This window comes from Cryptomeria japonica, chromosome 5, assembly GCF_030272615.1.
Source record: "Cryptomeria japonica chromosome 5, Sugi_1.0, whole genome shotgun sequence".
NCBI lineage: Eukaryota > Viridiplantae > Streptophyta > Pinopsida > Cupressales > Cupressaceae > Cryptomeria > Cryptomeria japonica.
In genome coordinates this window covers 884,679,285-884,698,078 of record NC_081409.1, presented here as the reverse complement: position 1 = coordinate 884,698,078, position 18,794 = coordinate 884,679,285, and the positions used below count along the sequence as shown (strand labels likewise).

At 37.0% G+C, this 18,794-nt stretch overlaps 1 protein-coding gene across 1 annotated transcript in view; it reads left to right on the top strand.

The window, feature by feature from the left end:
- Nucleotides 1-1,229: 1,229 nt before the first annotated feature.
- Nucleotides 1,230-18,794, top strand: part of LOC131028009 (uncharacterized) — an 84,755-nt gene continuing 67,190 nt past the window's right edge. The window contains exon 1 of the mRNA XM_057958121.2: nt 1,230-1,713. Within this exon, the coding sequence (XP_057814104.1) occupies nt 1,359-1,713 (355 nt within the window). The 5' untranslated portion in view covers nt 1,230-1,358. The remainder of the gene's footprint in view (nt 1,714-18,794) is intronic.

The following is an 18,794-nucleotide window of genomic DNA, read 5'->3' as shown; positions in this document are numbered from 1 at the left end:
ATCTTGTATAATTTTTCATGTTAAATGACACTTCACTCTTGATTTCCATATAAAATGACTCTTCACTCTAGATCAAAACAAAATCATAATCATGCAAATTGTAATAAAAACTAGACAATAAATTATGTTATTAAGTACAATCATCATTAATTTTATAACGTGGCATCATTAAAAATATCACATTTTTAGTTCACTTTGCATGCTTCTATCATTGAATTAAACAATAACATAATGTCGACCTTTCCACTATGCAATGGTTGCATTATATAACATTTATAAACTTATATCATTATTCTCCTAATACATTTTCTTGCAATACACTAATATATAGATTTTTATTTTCTCTCAAAATTCACAAATTTCTTCTGCCTATCACTATAATCTATTGCTATATGTGTATCTACATCTAGCTAACAACATTCTCTTTTACCAATTTGCAAAAAATAAAAGCCTTGATGCCACTTAAATAATTATATCCATATTACCTATTGTGAGAGAGAATGATAGATAGGGGAAAGGATCCAATAGTTGAACATGTTCCAATAGTTGTAACAACATTTATTGATTTAGTGCCTAGAATTTTTAACAAAATTGTACCAATAGTTGTGACTTTAAAGTTGTTAGTATTGATGATGAGTACCCATAATTGAATGAAATGTTTTCTTTATATCTAAAAAGCAACAAATAATGAGATGCCACATCAACACTCCAATAAAACACGACTTAGTGCACAACTAACAAACTCACTATTTTTTTTTTGGAGTCCATTTGGACTCCTCGACAAAAAGCATGCTGAAGTGGCATGATATTTGATGATGTGATCCTTAAAATCTTAGTTGTAAGCATAGGACTTGTCAAGTAAGCTACTATAAAAAAATGGGAATGATTAAAATTTTCATGTAAGATTTTGAGAAGTGTGAAGTTAACATGTTCAACTATTAAATCCTCTCCCCTATGTTTACCTATATTTTCTTAATATTTTTCAAAACAATCTTTATTATGCATCAATAATTATATCCTCACAAAAATATATTCTTTTACATTTTTATATGTTAAATAAAAGAACTCATTCCTAACGATAAACAAATTTAATTGTCCAATTTACACATTCCAATTAATAGTATCCTCACCTCCATGTCCAATCTCGTTGAAAACAAAAAACTAATTGTCTCTTGTTGAGAAGGTACTCAACAAAAGGATCCTCTCTACTTCAAGTATGTGGATGTAATCTACCAATACAAGGACTTTATCCATTCAATATTACTATTATTTTTTATAAAAGCGAACAACTGGCTCTTCCCAGTGCAGAAGCAACTGACCGGGACCAGAGGTCGCGGTTTCGAATCCCTACTCTCTACATGGCTCGCACGCTCGCATCAAGTTCATCACTTTCAAATTGTCCCACGAATGCCTTATCATTATCACACTTGAACCTGCAAATCAAAACGTCTTACGCGACTCCCAAACTTTGCTCTCGAGTCAGGATTTTGGCGGCGGCCATGTCTACCGGCGTCGAAAAGAACGTTATTCCAGCGACAATTATCGGCGCTGGAAGAGTTGGCCAGGCGCTGCAAAAAATGGGAACGGGAGAGGATGTGCTGGTTAGGCGGGGCGAAAAAGTGCCGGAAAATCTTTCTGGTCCGATTTTTGTGTGTACCAGAAACGACGATATGTATGCCGTGCTCGACGTCACGCCTCGGCCTCGTTGGGACGGTAAATACTTTTAAATTTGGAGAGTTTCTTTTCCTTATTTATTTTTAATGTTTTTTTATTGGACTCTTAAACTTTTTCAATTCGGAACAATTTTCTGAAAAATAGAAACAAGTTTAAGAAATTGATGAATAAAGATGAACAATTTTTTTGAGAAACTTAGAACATGTTCAGAAATTGAATTTTGAGCTTAACAAATTTTGAAGCACGATGTCGAAGGGCTCTTGAAATTTAGGTAGCGGTCCCGCGCTTTTATAAGCAGGTGAATTTTGTAATAAGGGACATGCATAAAACTTCAAGTTCAATTTAGTGAAGCCGATCTCGTGATTATTTTAAAATAAAGAATGTTAAATTTGAAGTTAAATCTACACTGTGTAGCTAAATCTAAAAATCTATTGATATGAATCGGATAAAATATAGAGAACTGACATCTGGCAGCTTGACAAGGAAAACTGCAGCCCAACCCAAAGACAGCCCGAGGCTGTGGTCCTACAGAGGGGCCTCTTAAAAAAATTAATGGCGGTTGCTGATATTTTTTAAGTAGTATTTTAAAGTAAGTGGTTCCATGAAATTTCGTAGTGCAGCTAAAGTTTAAAAATTTAATTTCCGAAATTTATGGAAGCTGGTATTTAATGAACTTGATTATTTTATGTATTCGTTTAACACAATATATAAAAATATAAAATGATAAAAAAATTGATATACAGTGTGTTCAAATATTCTGTGTACGAGAGTTTAGTTCAATTCTTAGATGCCTACTATTCAAAGTGCAAAGAACAACTTAATTGCTGCAAACTCTAATGCCTAAGTTTTACTTACATTCAAACTTTCAAAATATACGAGAAAAAAGTTTTCTTATGTTCAAACTTTAAAAATATACGAAAAAAACTTCCAATACAAACCTATATTCAGTAAGCTCATGGAATAGTAGTGAGAAAATATAAATAGATAAAATAAATTTTATTTATTGAAATATACAGATGATAATTTAAAGTATCTATGCTGTTGTTGCTGTTCTTTGGTCTATGTGGTACTCATTAATTGATTTGCAAATAAAGAGATTAAAAAATATAAATATAGATATTTTTCCTTCCAAAAAATTTCCTAGATTAATTGGTGGGAATCTAAAATCTCCAGATGATTCATAAGTGGCATCTTCTACTAGTGGGAGAAATTTCTAGTTCCACTTCAAATGCACCCACTCAAAATTACAAACTAAATGGTTAGGGCTCCAATTTATCAGGAAAAGATTCTAATTAGTTTTGTAGCAGTAGTTTTTTTGCTGCATGGGACCCCTTACTCCATAAAAATAATTCTTGAAGCCTCTCCATGGGAGCCCACTCACAAAATCTAAATCTAAAAAGTAGGAGCTCCTATATTTTTTTATATGATTCTAATTTTGTAGCATAAATTTTCTTCTCATGGGACCCTCTACTCCACAAAAATAGTAAGCTTCCTACAAGTATAAGGTTTAAAAGATGGCACATAGAAGTATTAGCCATGTGATGCACATTTTCCTTTTCCTCTATATAATCATTACTTTCTGAAAAAAAAATTAGACTTTTAGAACTTGAGAAGCGTAAGAAGATGTAGAAGAACTACGTGAAGATGGGCCATACTCAATGTTGAGACATGGACCAGCTAGGACTCGAACCTAGGACCTTCCATATAGCCCTAGCTTGGACCTGGCTCTAATACCATGTTGAGACATGGACCAGCTAGGACTCGAACCTAGGACCTTCCATACGCTGCTGGAGTGCTCTACCACTAAGCTATTGGCCCCTCTTGGACCAGTCCATCGTCGGTCCAGGTGTGGCTTATTTCCAAAACCAACACTCAAAACACATTAGAGCGAAGTGATAAAAATTCAATATTCTTGACATGAGCAAATCTTCCTTTCCAAAATTTTAATGAAATAACATATTTGAAATACAAACTACAATATTCACCAAATAACATACACACAATCTTCACCAAATTATATTCAAACTACAATAAGTACTTATACTCAAACAACACAAATAAACTTGCACAAATGATTCAAACTCTAGCAGTAACTTGTATTGATTATGAATTAATCTCTATAGCAAGGGATTGTAATGATAGTCATTACACAACAAAATAAAACTGCGAAAGGTGGTGAATAGGTGATCCACAAGTTAGGCTATGAATCCACTTATTTTCACACCTCACATTAAAAGGGATAGTGAACCCAAGAGATCCAACCTCAATTCTATTAGGAAGAGGGTTGAATATTGATTGGATTCTACTCACCTTTTGATTAGTTGAGGATGCAATTGAAATGATGTAATTTGAAAGCTAGATCTAGGGTAAATAGTGGGAATTTGACATAAAATAATAGAAACAGTAAGGTATAGGTACAACATACAGACATGGAACTAGATCTGAGCAGAAGGGACAAAGAGGCACCTCTGACAGCAATTTGGCTCGAAAGTGCAGGACTGGGAGGCAAATATTGACCTAGTCCTCCAGCTATCAAATGCAGACAAACATGAAACTTTCGGAATCAAAATGTCGCTCAAAACTTGTTCCTAGAAGCTTGCTGGAAATTCGCAGGACCGGGAGGCAATTATCAGCCTAGTCCTCTACTTTTCGCTCCTACAAAAGTTAGACCTGGTTGTCGTCGGATTATTTGTCGAAATCTTTGTTCATGGCTCTTGAATTTGTCACCTACACATAGAAAGAAGGGAAATGGTGTTGTTGATTGGGGTTTGCCTAGGTCAAACCTTAGGTTTGGAATTAACCCTTGAATTGAAATTGAGATTGAGCTTAAAATGGAATTGACTAAATTGGAAAGCTTGCCTTTTGAGGGCAAGGTGAAATCTGAATTGAAATGCTTGAATTGGAACTTGATACCTTGATGAATCTTGCTTTGAAGTCCTCATGGTTGATAATATCATGTAGAAAGTCTTTCTAATGTCTTTATCATGGATGCTATCATGAATGCTTGAAATATGAACTTGACCTCTCCTTCATTGCCTTGATGATGCTTGATTGCTTGCTCACTTGATTTGAAATTGATCTTGCGAAATTGTAATTAAGAGATCTTGATAGCTTACAAAATGAGGGGATTAGGCTTGCTTTTATACCTAGCTACACCAAATGTATTTGAAATTTTGAGGTAGGCCAACGCGAAGAATGTTTTCCCGCCTCCAAGATGTGACCGTTGCGGGCTCCAAATTTGGGCTCCTTTTGGGAGGACCATGGCACCCAGGGCATTTTGGTCCTGCCAATTAGGGCTCAAATTTGAACAGTGCCCCACAGGGGCACAAACAATGCAAATTTTAGATGGGTGTGAGCAGAATCAAGGCACAGAAGGCTGAAACGCAAAAGTGAGGCCTAGGTGAGGACAAAATTGTATAGGTCCATACAATTTATGACACTACAAAAACATCAACCAACAATGCACACACTAACTCATTGAACTTTGCTTCAAATCCTTGAAGCTCCAATGCATTCCCTAAGTGAGAATGCTCTCAAGAACCAAAGGCTTTTTATTCGTGGATTCCAACAATCATAGGGTTTCGTCCACTGCTTTGTGATGCCCCCAACTGAAGCCATGAGGCTTAAGGTGCATTGGCTGCCCTTTTCTTGGATTACACAAGAGGAGGATGACGTAGAGCATTATTGGGTAAGTGCAGAGTCTTTGGCTTGTGCTCTATTCTCTTCTAAAGTTGTGGGCACACCTTTGTATGCAACTAAGTGAATTTAAGTGATTTTAAGTTATGGGCACGCCTTTTTATGCAACTTAAGTGACTCCTAGCCTAAAGACTTGAGTTGTTTCCCTTTTTAATTTTAATGACTTCTTGGTAAATAGATTTGTCACTATGATTGTTTCTCCAAAACTAACCCTGTTTGCCTTGCAAGTAGTGACGAATGTGTACAACAGTTGGAGAGATTGTTGTAAAACGCTGATCTTCCTTTGCGTTTGAGAAGGGCAGCTCCCTTGTATGATAAATGTATTTTGAATTTTTGGGGTATTTAACCCCAAAATGCTTAAAGTAAGTAGAAACGTTAAATGGAGAAATGTAAACTAACTTCTTGTTGCCCTAGTTTCGAACATCCAAAATTTAAACTTTGCTTTGAAGTTAATGTGGGGCTTGCCCTTAAATATAATACTTTCAGGAGTTTTTGAGATGTGTGATTATGTAGTTCAGCCTATGTCTTCATTTTGAGTCTTGTCATGAAGTGATGAACATGTGTCCTATCTTGAGCGACTATCCAATTCATTGTGAGCATGCGAGTCGAGAGGTCGTTCCATGATTTCAAGTTCGATATTATGAGTTAGATCATAATATGCCCCGTGCACCTGCTTTGAGCTGACCTTTTTGCATGGGCTGAAATGCAAAAACAATTTAATCTTGAGAATTGTAAAGTGTCAAGAGAAAATGCCTTATGAGCATGATTTTGCTATCATTTTGAGCAATGTGGCAAAATTTCGTCAAAACCCACTTCATCGTTTGTGAGATTTTAATACTTTAATTTTTGTCATCCTGTGTTCGGAAAACATTCAAATCTCACACTCAGGTCTTCATCATAAAGAAATCTCTTTGGGTTATGATCACCTCTTCCCCTTTAATGTTTGGTTCAAATTTTGGAGCCCATCTCAGTCAAAAGATATGTGTATTCTTTTGAACTAGGCTAATAGGTTTCAAATGGAAAATATTAAATTATCTGTCAAAATAATTTAATATTTGTGATTAATTTAATTTATTTCCCATTTTAATAACTTGGGAGGGAAATATTTAGAAACACCTTAAATCATACTATTTCCTCCCTCTTGTTGCTCAGAAATCCAAAAAGTTTATGGTTAATTCCTCCTCCCATTTTGCACGTAAAGCTTCCAATGCTTAACCTCTTAACCAAGTTAATGGTTAATCCTTCCCATTTTTGTGCAACAAACTTGCAATGTTTAACCTTCCAATTAAGTTAATGGTTAATCACTTCTCTCATTTTGTGCGAAGAATTCAAAGGAATTAACCCCTTAAATACCGTAGATTCCAGTGAAATTTGAACCAATCAAACGCCAATCACGATCGGATCGTATTCCATATTCTATTCCATGATGATGCAGCGTGGCGGAATCATAGTTATTCCCCTATACTCCATTGCTCATTTTTCAAAAACCTATTAACCTCCTTATTCATAACTATCTTTAGAAGTTTTTCAATGAATGCAAGTGGCAGGTGTGAAGCCAAATTCCATAATCTTTGCTAGCATCCTTCCTCCCTGTGTCAGATTGGAGGTTTTGAAATAGCCATTAACAGCCATCGAAGCACTATGAAAAGGGGATTTTTGTCAGAAATTATAGTTGGTAATTCTCCGGCGATAATGACTGCATCCATGAAATCATAGACATAGTATCTGAATTGCTTGGCAAAGCCCCTCAAAGGGACATTATCTCACAGCATGTAGAGATTGCAAGGTCTGCAAAAATGCATTGAAAAAGTTTTTTATAAACTTTGAAATTTTGCAAATGACAGGCAATGCCAAACTCCACAACCTCTATTGCTATAGTCTATGCTTTGAGCACAATGTGAACTTTGGAAATGTTACTTCTTGACAGAATGCCCATTGAGATGTTATAGTATGAAATTGAATGATTGCAAGATTTGCATGGAAATGGTATGTTGAGAAAAGCCCAATAACTTTCAAGTGGATGCAGTCCATTGGTATACGGCCTGTAATGGTCAAGAGATCTTTGTCATATATTATAGCTGCATGGGAGTTGATATATATGCATACATTATAGCTGCATGGGAGCTTGATATATATGCAATACAAAATGCAACCCTTATTATAGGGTGTGGAAATCTATCAAAGCATAATGAAGGAGGATTGTTATCAGAAATTATAGCTGGAAAGCATTTTGGTGATAATGTATACAAATAGGGAAACAGAGACAATGTGCGCAAACTGCAGGATGATAGGCTTTGCTGTTTGAGAAAATTCCTCGAAGAGATGCGTTGGGTAATAAAGAACATTGAAGCGTAGATGATATCATAAAATAGTTTCACATAAATCTCTCAAAGGGCTATTGTCTAGTGGAATGTAATGATGCAGAATAGGCACAAAACAAATTTGTTGAAAAGGCTATATAGGTTTTCAAGTGATCAATACAAAGTAGGGAATCAAAGACAACGCACTTGAAGTGTTTGACAGAATGTGCAAAATTATTTTGTTGAAAAGGCTTTAGAAACTTTCAAGCAAATGCAAATGGCAGACGCAAGGGCAAAGTTCACAAACCTCCGCAAACATTCTCATTGTCTGTGCCAAGACATGGAGCCTTGAATAGAGCATAGACTTGCCTCAAATCTTTATGGAGGATAGTTTTGTCAGCTGTTATAATTGTGTTGTAGTTACATATGCCCTATTAGACATGCATGAAAATTGTGGACACACAACAAGGCACAAATATTGTTTGACATAATGCCTAAAGGAAATGTGATCTCATGAATGTGACGACCACAAGATCTTCACAAATTTCTTTTATTGAATGAGATAGAAACTTCAAGTAGAATTAGAGAGGCATACACAAAACATGCAAACTGTTTGTTAGAATACCTCAAAGAAGCCTCATCTCATGTAATGTAGTGACTACATGATATGCGTGCAAAGGTAGAAGCAAAAACAATGAACATAAGTTGTTTGGAAAACTCCCACGAAGTATCGAAGCTGCAAACTAGAGCATAGACATTACACAAGAACTGATTAACGAAATACCCCCAAGATATGTTATTGCATGGATACAATTAGAGGCAGCATCAACAAGGCAAGTGAACCATTTGACAAAATGCTCAAAAGAAATGTGGTTGTATGGATTACATTATTGCAGGGTATGCATAAATAAAAATGTTTATTTGAAAAGGTGTATGGAGACTTTAAAGTAAATGCAAATGGTAGATTTAATTCTGAATTCCACAACCTCTGTCAACCACTTCCTTGCCAGACCATAAATGAGAGCTTTAAAACAGGTTACAGATATCCATCGAAGTGGAAAGGAATTTTTAGAATAGACATGCATGTAATGTGTGAGTCAATTAACAAGGCACGTGAAACATTTGACAAAATGGTTCCATTTGCAGCAACCATAGCCAACTTCTTCCTTGCGTGAGCCAAAAGTGAAGTTCTGGAATGTGGTGTGGGCACATGTACACAAATTTAGAGAAACTAGCATGGCAAACAAGAATACCAGATTACTGATGATGCTAAATGAAATAATCTGAAAACTAAGCTTGCACTATAATAATGTGCACTATCTTACGATGAAAATGCAATTTCAAATGTAATAGAAATTTACCATGGTGTTAATTTATACTTGGTGCAATGTTATCAAAAACTAAGGTTGAACATTGGTAAATAGAAAATGGTACAAGATGGTCCAGAACACTTGATGTCAAACCAAAGTTTTTACAACAGTTCATTATATGGTGGTTCGTGTTGTGACGTATTCACACATCGCCCCATTGCAAATGGGGACCCCCACTTTTTGCTTTCTGGGGTTAGCCCTTTTGGTTTTGTTGTTAGTCGTTTTAGTGTCTTAGCCTTTGCATTGAAGGGATTGAGTCAGATGGATCTCCTCAAGAGGTCAGGTCAATTGAGTGATTAGGGGTTATTTAGATCATTCCTAGGGTGTTTTTTGTGTATTCACAGATCGCCCCATTGCAAATGGGGAACCCCACTTTTTGCTTTCTGGGGTTAGCCCTTTTGGTTTTGTTGTTAGTCGTTTTAGTGTCTTAGCCTTTGCATTGAAGGGATTGAGTCAGATGGATCTCCTCAAGAGGTCAGGTCAATTGAGTGATTAGGGGTTATTTAGATCATTCCTAGGGTGTTTTTTGTGTACTATCCGGTCGCACTTCAAGTTGCTAAATCAAACCTTGGTTGAATGCATAATGTCCTCCTAGGTCCCATCCCTTACATCAAGGACAGGGCAAATTCGCCTTAAGGAGTCTAGAATGTCATCCTGATCCTCAAATGTCCTGAAATTTGGCTAAGTCTGGAATGTCATCTTGATCCTGAAATTTGATTGTCTGGAAAATTGAAGAATCCTCCAAAAACTAGATTTTGCATTATAACTCCTGGAGGTCCGAAACCACTCTCAAACATCCTGACAATATATATGAAATATAACTTATCTTTATTATTCTTTCTTATACTTAAATGTTATATTCCATATATGAATCCTGACGGAGAGACTAACATGTCAAATTTCGCTCCTGACCCTTCCCAAGGGTCCAGAGCGAATTTCCTTATATCTTCCTTCTTGGTCCTAATTTGCCTCATAAACTTTATCCCTATGGCGTGGTTGAGAGAGTATTGATGTGTGAAGCAAAGTGAAGTGATGAAAAGTGAAGGATTTGAGCATAATTGCAAATTTCTCTCCTGACCCTTCCAAAGGGTCCAAAGCGAAATTTTTCTAAGCTCCTGACCTTTCCAAAGGGTCCAAAGCGAAATCCTCCAAATGACTTATTTCTTCACTAGGGACATCAGATGGTGGACATACATGGCAAGGAAGGGATTTAAAAAGGACAAGTCTAAAGCAAGCTAAGTGAAAAAGGATGAGAATTGAGCCTAAAACATCAATTTCGCTCCTGACCCTTCCAAAGGGTCCAAAGCGAAATCCTTAGGAAGACCCTCAATTTCACCTAGTGCACTAAATGAACCTTGTTTTGATAGAAAATTGACTTGATGGTGATGGGAGGAGGTGTAGTAAGTTAGATTCAAGACAAAGAAAGGATGAATGGATGAAGAAATTGGGCCTAGGAAGAATTTCGCTCCTGACCCTTCCAAAGGGTCCAGAACGAATTCTCCTAAAAACCCTATTTTCCTCCTTGTTCAAACCAAGATCTTTGTTCCTAGGACATAGTTGAGGGTAGATTGATGTGTGCTTGCCTTGTGAAGTGAATTGAAATGAGGGAAACAATGAATTTGAGGCTAAATGACAAAATTCGCTCCTGACCCTTCCAAAGGGTCCAGAGCGAATTTTCCTAAGACCCTCCTTTTTGCTTCAAATATGAACTAATTTCATGCCTTAGAACCTCAAATAGGACGTTATCATGCCTTGGAGACAATTGAAGTAAAGAAAAATGATGAAAGGTTGAATGCAAATGCAAATTTCGCTCCTGACCCTTCCAAAGGGTCTAGAGCGAAATTTCCTAAAACCTCTATTTTGCTCCTTGTTGAAATCAAGATCTTGGTTCTTAAGGCATGGTTGGGAAAGGATTGATGTATTATTGCAAAGAGATGATGAAATTTGAGCTAAAATGCAAATTTCGCTCCTGACCCTTCCAAAGGGTCTAGAGCGAAATTCCTAGGAGGTCTAATGTTTTGCCTAGGTCCTTGAGCAAAACCTATCTCTAAGCAAATTTGAAGGCAAGTGACTTGATCTTGATAAGGAAAGGGTGAGAGATGAAGTTCTATGAGGGAAGATTCAGTAAAATGTAAATTTCGCTCCCTCCCCTTCCAAAGGGTCCAGAGCAAAATTTTCTTGAGGCTTGTACCTTGCCCAAGGTCCAAAGCGAAGTCCTTCTTTTAGGCCATTTTGAGGGTCAAATATGTGACGTCTTCATGAGAGAGGGATCGAAAGTTGAAAATCAATGCAAATTGAAGTGAAAAGAAGGAAGAATTCAACCTAAAGGAAGGAATTCGCTCCTGACCCTTCCAAAGGGCCCTGAGCGAATTTCATTATAGGGCCTATCCCTGGAGAGGGTCTTGAGCGAATTTCATTATAGGGTCTGTCCTTGGAGAGGATCCTGAGCGAAATTGATCTTAATTCCTTCTTGTTGATGATTTAAGGTGGGAAATATCATGTTAGAATAAATATATCATGTATTCTTAATCATCTTTTGTTTGTTTTGCAGGTCAATCAAATCAAGTTGGAAGAAGATTAGGCCAGGACAAGGGTGACCTTTTCTAGTTCCATCATTCATCAAGGACACTTCAAGCGCATAAAAGAAGACTCAAAGTGCTAAGGACTTCAAGTGTTCAAGGAGTTGCAAGCAATGGAACTGACCATCCTCCAAGACCTCATTCTACCACATGGAGAAATCACAGGATATCAGAAGAAAGATCTTATAAACACTTCAAAGCAATATGAGCTACCAAAGAAGAAGGAAAGACTTGATAAAGAGGAAGGATTCATCAAGCACATGGGAGTCAAGGAAAGGTACACCATTCATCAAGTATACCAAAGACGAAGGAGGATCGACCAAGGTCATCATAGAGCAAGTACCAAACAAGGTGGCATCCCAGTCACTGTTCCTCCAATAAGAAGGCTCCACCTCAACATGTCTAGATTCAATGTACCTGACTCACCAGTGATGGCACAAACTTTGAGGCACCTACCCCTGAATTATGTTGGTCCACACTCATGAAATGTAATTTTCTCATTGGCTAAAGGAGTTTGTTGTAACAAACCCTAATTAGGGTTTTCCATCTTGTAATCCTAGCCATTGATTCTAAATCAATCAAAGCCATCAAATTGTAAAGAACTCCCTATATAAGGCTCTGGCTCTTCATTTGTAAAGGTTAATAGTTAAGAGTTAGCTAATAAGAGTTAGTGAATAGTCAGTAAAATAGAATAGCAATAGAGTAGATTAGGAAGAGAAGGCAAGAAATTGTTGCCTTGATTGTAAATGAACTCCATTTTCATTGAAGTTATGGTGAAGGGTGTTGTTTCTTTGCAATACGCATGGTCTCTTGTTGAATCTTCGTTTAGATGGTAAATAATTAGATTGAATGAAGGAAGTTATTGAATGCACTTGCGTGGAATCCGCCTAGTCCAAACCGCTAGCCTCTTGCTGATTGTAAGTGTGCCCTGCGTGGTCAACTGGCATAGAATGAGCTTAATCTCAAGTCGTTACGCGTCTATTGTTCATGCATTGACTCGAATGGTGTTCAGTGTCTGATGGTGTACGATTTGAATATATTCGAAGCATCCCTTAGAAGATCGCACTGAGTTGGTGTCGAATTGTTCAACTTGATGGTGAGGCCCAGCTCAGTAGGACTCCACCTAGTCGTTCATCCATCTTCTCGCATTCTAGGTCTTTGAGTAGACTTTCTGAGCCCTCAACCTTTTGATATTTCTTTATTTCCCGGTTAGTAATTAGGACTCAAGTTCCAGCAGATTAAAATGCTCAGGCAGTCAAACGTAAGTCCCCTTGTGAATCCAGCGTAATCACATCAAACCGAATTGAGCTTATCCACACGTAGAGACCCTACATACCAAAACCTTGGAGTTGCCTCGATTGATCCTTAGGCAAAATCTTCAACATTCGGGGAAACTTTGTTCAAGAGAGGATAAGATACCTTGGTATTTTATTTTGTGTTCGCATGTGCATGAAAAACACATCAACAGTTCGGTATAATGAGAAAATCAATGCCCATAGCCATAGCTTACAAGAAGTTTACAACTTCGGGAATTATGAAGTTATGAGGCCATGCTTTTTATGATTATAAGCCCCATGATTTGATAGACAAAGAAGAAGGTTTGATTTGGCTATTCACACATTTCTTCAAGCTCCAACATCTATTGTGCATCATTAGTGACACAAAATCTGATGACTCATTTAGACATCTTGTGTTTTAGAGTTGAGGATTTGTTTCATGAGAGGCACTTTCTTCATCCTCAAGAAATCTAGAAAATGTTGAAACATCAAACAATGCAAATGCTATAATTACAGGAAAAGCATCAAGGTCAATGCTTAGTGACTTGGAGGAACCGTGAGATTAATGATAAGAACACAATGTTGGCTAGTTCATAGAAAAGATCAATAGCTAAGTTAAGCATATGTAGACCATTATGTCAATGGAGTGATTGAAGATGAATGAACCTAGAACAACTGTTCTTTAAGATCGAAGATGATGATAATATTCTTGATGATTTGAATGAGTCATAAGTCATTAGTTATGTTTTGATGCTATCTTTTGTATTAGTTGCTTTTGTCATACTTTTGTGAAAGGTTAGAAAATTGACTCTTTTTGTGCTAGAGTGAAGCAATTCCTAACCAAATTATTCGGGCAGAAGGGAGGTAGTTTATAACCCAAAATGCAAAGTCAATTATTAGGTAGTTAGAAAGAAGTTATGGGGTAGTTATTCTATGAGACCTATAAATACAAGGTGATTTGAAATGTAAAAGAGACATTTTATAGAGGAGAAACTCTGGAGAAATTTCTAGAGAAACTTATGATGACTTTTGGCTTCACACTATGTATAGAAGGGTTTTTGTAATTGTATATTTTCAAGAAGATAATGAAGGATGCATTTTGGTCCGTGTGTTCTAAGTGTGTTCACCTGTTATTATTGTTGATTTCTCATATGTCAAATTTGTAATCCCTTTTTATGCATGTGTATGACATTAATAATTTGTGTAGTTGATGTAATGATACGTAGTCAAGCTTTGGTATCTTAGTTTGAATGTGCTGAGGTAGTCTATCTCTTTGTATGTCGAGGTTCGTGATTATTCATTCATCATCATTGCATGGGTAAACATATTTGTTGATAAACCCCTTTGTAATTGCCATCATTTATGGAATCCTATTTGGTCTTCGTATGTCTTCTAGTAGGGTTTCTGTTGTCGGTCCTATTTTAGTTTTATATTTTCTCCTTTATGTACTTTCAGGTTAAAAGTACACAAAAATACCAAATAAACCCATCATACGAGGGAGCTGCCCTCTCAAACACAAAGGAAGATTGTAGTTTCTCTACAATCTCTCCAACTGTTGGAACGGTTGTCATTACTCACAAGGCAAACGAGGTCATTTCTTAAGAAGCATTCACAGTGACAATTTTTTTTACCAACACTTCTGAACTTTAACATATTCAATTCAAGATACCAAAAACATGATATGTTTGTCACTAATCTTATTCACATATGGTACTTAGGAAAACAAAGGTTATTATTAATGAGACACATGACGCATCAACAATAACACATAGGAAACAATTTGAATGCAAATCCAAAACTTTGTTTTCTATTACTTTGCTTGAACAATACTATTCAAGATTGTGTACAATATCTCATGTGAAGAGTTGGAACCCCTTTTACAACATCTTAGAGCATATATATTGGTTTAGGTTTGTAATATCCTGGATAATATTTTTTTTGTTTTAAGTGCAATAAGGATTACAAACAAACACATAACCCGTTAAGGTTAGAAAATATAATCTCAATACTGCTGAAAGTAACCCGTCCACTTTCTAATCACCAAGTGCCCAATGTGGGAAGGTGAGAGCATATGGTGATAAGGGGTTCGTTAGCTGCTGGAAAGTATAAAGCAAGTACAATACTGGGCGGCAAGCCAACCCCTTCCACTTTTCAGCGGGATGAAGATCAAGAACTTGGCGGTAAACTAGCCAAGGGAGCAAAAGCATAACCAGAACCAAATCACTCTACCGCTTATGCAGCAGGAGGAATTATGCATAAAAACTTTCACTCAACCGCATATTTCAGCGGGAAGACAATACCACTCCACCACTTATTCAGTGGGAGGGCAGAAGTACAAAGAAATTACAAACACTAAGGCGGCCTAGCCAGCCTCTTCCACTTATGCAGTGGGAGTAACAATGAGCACTTTAAGCTCAATAAGAGGTTAGTACTACTAACCAATGATACAAGATGATTACAATGAAGTACTACAACATTCAATCATAGACTAAAACTGATTTCAGGCTAAAACATAAAAACAACAATTTTGATATAAATACTAGCATCTCCAGAAATGGGCCAGCAACATAGAAATGCACATAACTCCACCGAATCAACTCCAAAATGCTCACGAACTCAGGCGAACAACTTCTATGACCAAGGCGAACCAACCGGGAGTTCAAACCAGCACCAAAATCACCACACACAAAAGGCACACAAACCAAGGCACTCTAGGAAAGGTACGGCTAGCTGAGAATTTCGATTTGCTCTAAAAAAATCCAATCAACACCAAATCCAATGCCCTTCCAGAGGAATGATCGCCTCTCCAGTACGCTTTCGACGAACCTCTACCCAAAAGAAACGGACACTCAAGTAGAGAGATATGAACAAAAATCCGCTTCAGCCACTCCAAACCATCAACATAGAAAACTCACCAAAACTCTAAAACTGAAAATCCTCACACCAAAATCAACTCTCAATCACACCCACCAGCTAGGTACTATATTGCAAGTACGAAACTGTGCTAGCTAGGAAGCCTCAACTCCGAAGCTCAGTTTTGCTCTTCATTTCGGCAGCATAACAATGCAAATTCTTTAGCTGATCCAAATGAGAGCCCAAGGTTCTTATTTATAACTCTTTTGCTCCCTAAATTCAAATGCAAATGCGCCCAAATACATCCAAATTACATGCCACTTCATTACTCCCCCATAGGCGCCCAAATACATTTGAAAAATATAAAGTAAGTCCCTACAAGGATGGCGTCCCCTTCCCTTAGGCAAGTTCAAACTTTGCCTAGGACAACACCTTGCAAACAAGACATAGAGTGATGCTCATGAAATAATTCGATTTCCCTTATGCCATTGACTTAGGAAAAATTGATAAAATCACTTGAATAAAATAAACGTCTAATTCCCAAAGTTGTCCAAAATAGTATAATTAAATATTAACCTTAGAATGCAATGTTAATATTTAATAAATCATCCTGCAAGACAAATATTGCTCAAAACCCAAATGAATTGAGGACTAAAGTGCCGAACCATCCACCGGACTGAACTGAATCTCTGAACTGCCCTGCTATAAATAGAATCACCTGAATTGATACTTACTAAAAATAGTAAGTCAAGCAATATAGCTTCGAAAAACATCATCTTCGCACCCAGTGACAGAACATGGAAAACTTAGTAAGATAGCACCATCCAAACAGTCAACCCCTGACTTACTAAAAATAGTAAGTTCATGCTGCACCAACGTTTGAAACCCTAATTCTTCATTCCACATAGCCTACAGGTCCCTGAGATAGGCCAATGGACCACTGAAAGCACATCATTGAGAAGGGGACATTACAAGGTTGGATAACCACTTGGGTTAACCACCATAACCACTTTACGTCACTACGTAAGTAATTACTTTTCGCTAATTTTTGGGAACAAGTTAGGATTGACCTAACTTTTCTAGAAATCAAGTCCAAATTCTAACTTTTATTAAGAAAGCATACAAATCATATTACAACAATAATAACCAAAATTTTGATTTGTAATCATTTCAACCCAAAAACTATACAAAATGTTTTACAATCATTTTAATCTCATTTTGCATTTCCTCTTGAGGTCTTTGATGAACTGGTTTGAGCTGAAGTTTGATTTTGATGAAAAGGAGACTTTGCCTTGAATGCTCGGAAAAGTTTGATGGCGGGGGCGACTAACTTGTTCTTAGGGATGACAGCGTTAGTCATTCTCAATTTCTGGATGCCTTGACTCCTATGAATACCATCCAATTCAAACTGCATATCAGGAAGACAAGCACTAGAAATCCTCAAAGCCATAGAGATGTCACTTAATCTTTCCATTGTGTCCACACCGAAAACTTCCTTACCAAACAATTCCTTGTCAACCATATCTTGAAAGTTTTTTTCTGTGCCTTTTGGATTTCATCCATCAAAGATATTTTGGTACAAATTGAGAGGAGCTCATTATGAGTCTTTGTCTTCACTTGATCACAAGTTATCACAAGCTTCTCTTGTTATATTGAAACTTGACTAATGATTATCAATTTCCATTCAACACTCTGGAGCCAGGATTCTCATTGGTTTTCTTCAACATTTGGGAACATTTTCTCGGCTACAAGGATGTTAGCATCCATTTTTGTCATTTCTTTGAGATCTTTAAGGATCTTTCTCCAAACTGCTTTCTCCTTTCCAATACTTTTCAGCTCTTTTTCAACAACTTCTTACTTGATTCTTGCCTCATTATAATTTTTATCTTTTCTAATGAAGTCAGATGCATCTGCTTTTAGTTTTTCAACCCATTTGTCAATTACCCTTCCGTATGATTGGCATTTATGGATATTCTCTATGACTCCTTTTTAAATCTCCCCCTCAAGGCCGACTGCAAATGGATGATCTACATCTAATGGCAAGGTGGTCATGCCCACAATCGACTTTAGATTCAAATTCTACACTTGTTGCTTCATTTGATTCTTCGAGTGTTTCTCCTTTGTTCTTTATGCCAACTTTGCGGCAAACACTTAAATTTTTTGGATATCACCATTGTGAGTTGAAGGACCAAGGTCAACCATAGTTACATCAAAATCAGCTTGGGTGGCTTCATTCACATCTTTCTCCAAAATGGGTTGTGCTTTTTCCACGCACATATTCCTTGACACTGAGTTCGTTATCAATCTTGAATCGAACTTTATCTTCTTTTGCTTCTCAAGCCTTTGAAAGAAAGTGGAAATTGTATTGAATTCAGGAATGCTCTGCTCAATTCCATGATCTTCCTTTTCTTTATTAGACTTTGTTCTATCCATGATGGAGAAGGATCCTATGAGGACTCTGAAATATCGGTATGTTGGGAATGTGGTGGCACAGGTGGAGTAGAAATGACATGTTCAAGAACTTCTTTTGTGGGGAGAATCATCTCTGCTAAAGATGGGGGCTGTGTATCCAATGGTGGATTGTGTAGTTTATGTGAAGGAGAAACCATAAGGATAGAAGGGGACATTGTTGGTATAGGCTCATTATCTTCAAGATTGTTCTTAATCTCTGTTGGGTCTTGTTGTGACCTTTTTCACACATCGCCCCATTGCAAATGGGGGCCCTCTCTTTTCTTGCTTTCTAGGGTTTTTGTTAGTGTTCCGTTGCCTTCCGCTTCAGTTTTGTCATTCCTAGCTGGATAAGCCAACGAAAGGTGCCTCCAAACTTCAGAGGAAGAGCTTGGTGAGAGCATACTTCAAGGAAGATATTGGAGATATGATCGTTCTGCTGAACAGGATAATGGGGAATCCTCAAGGTGCTCCATTTGAGCCCTGGATGTATTATTATATTAATGAAATAATGAATGGAGTGAAGATGATAGACTGAGCTCGGATGATAAGTGACAACTTGGATAGCCAGCTGAAGAACCTGGAAGCAAATAGGAC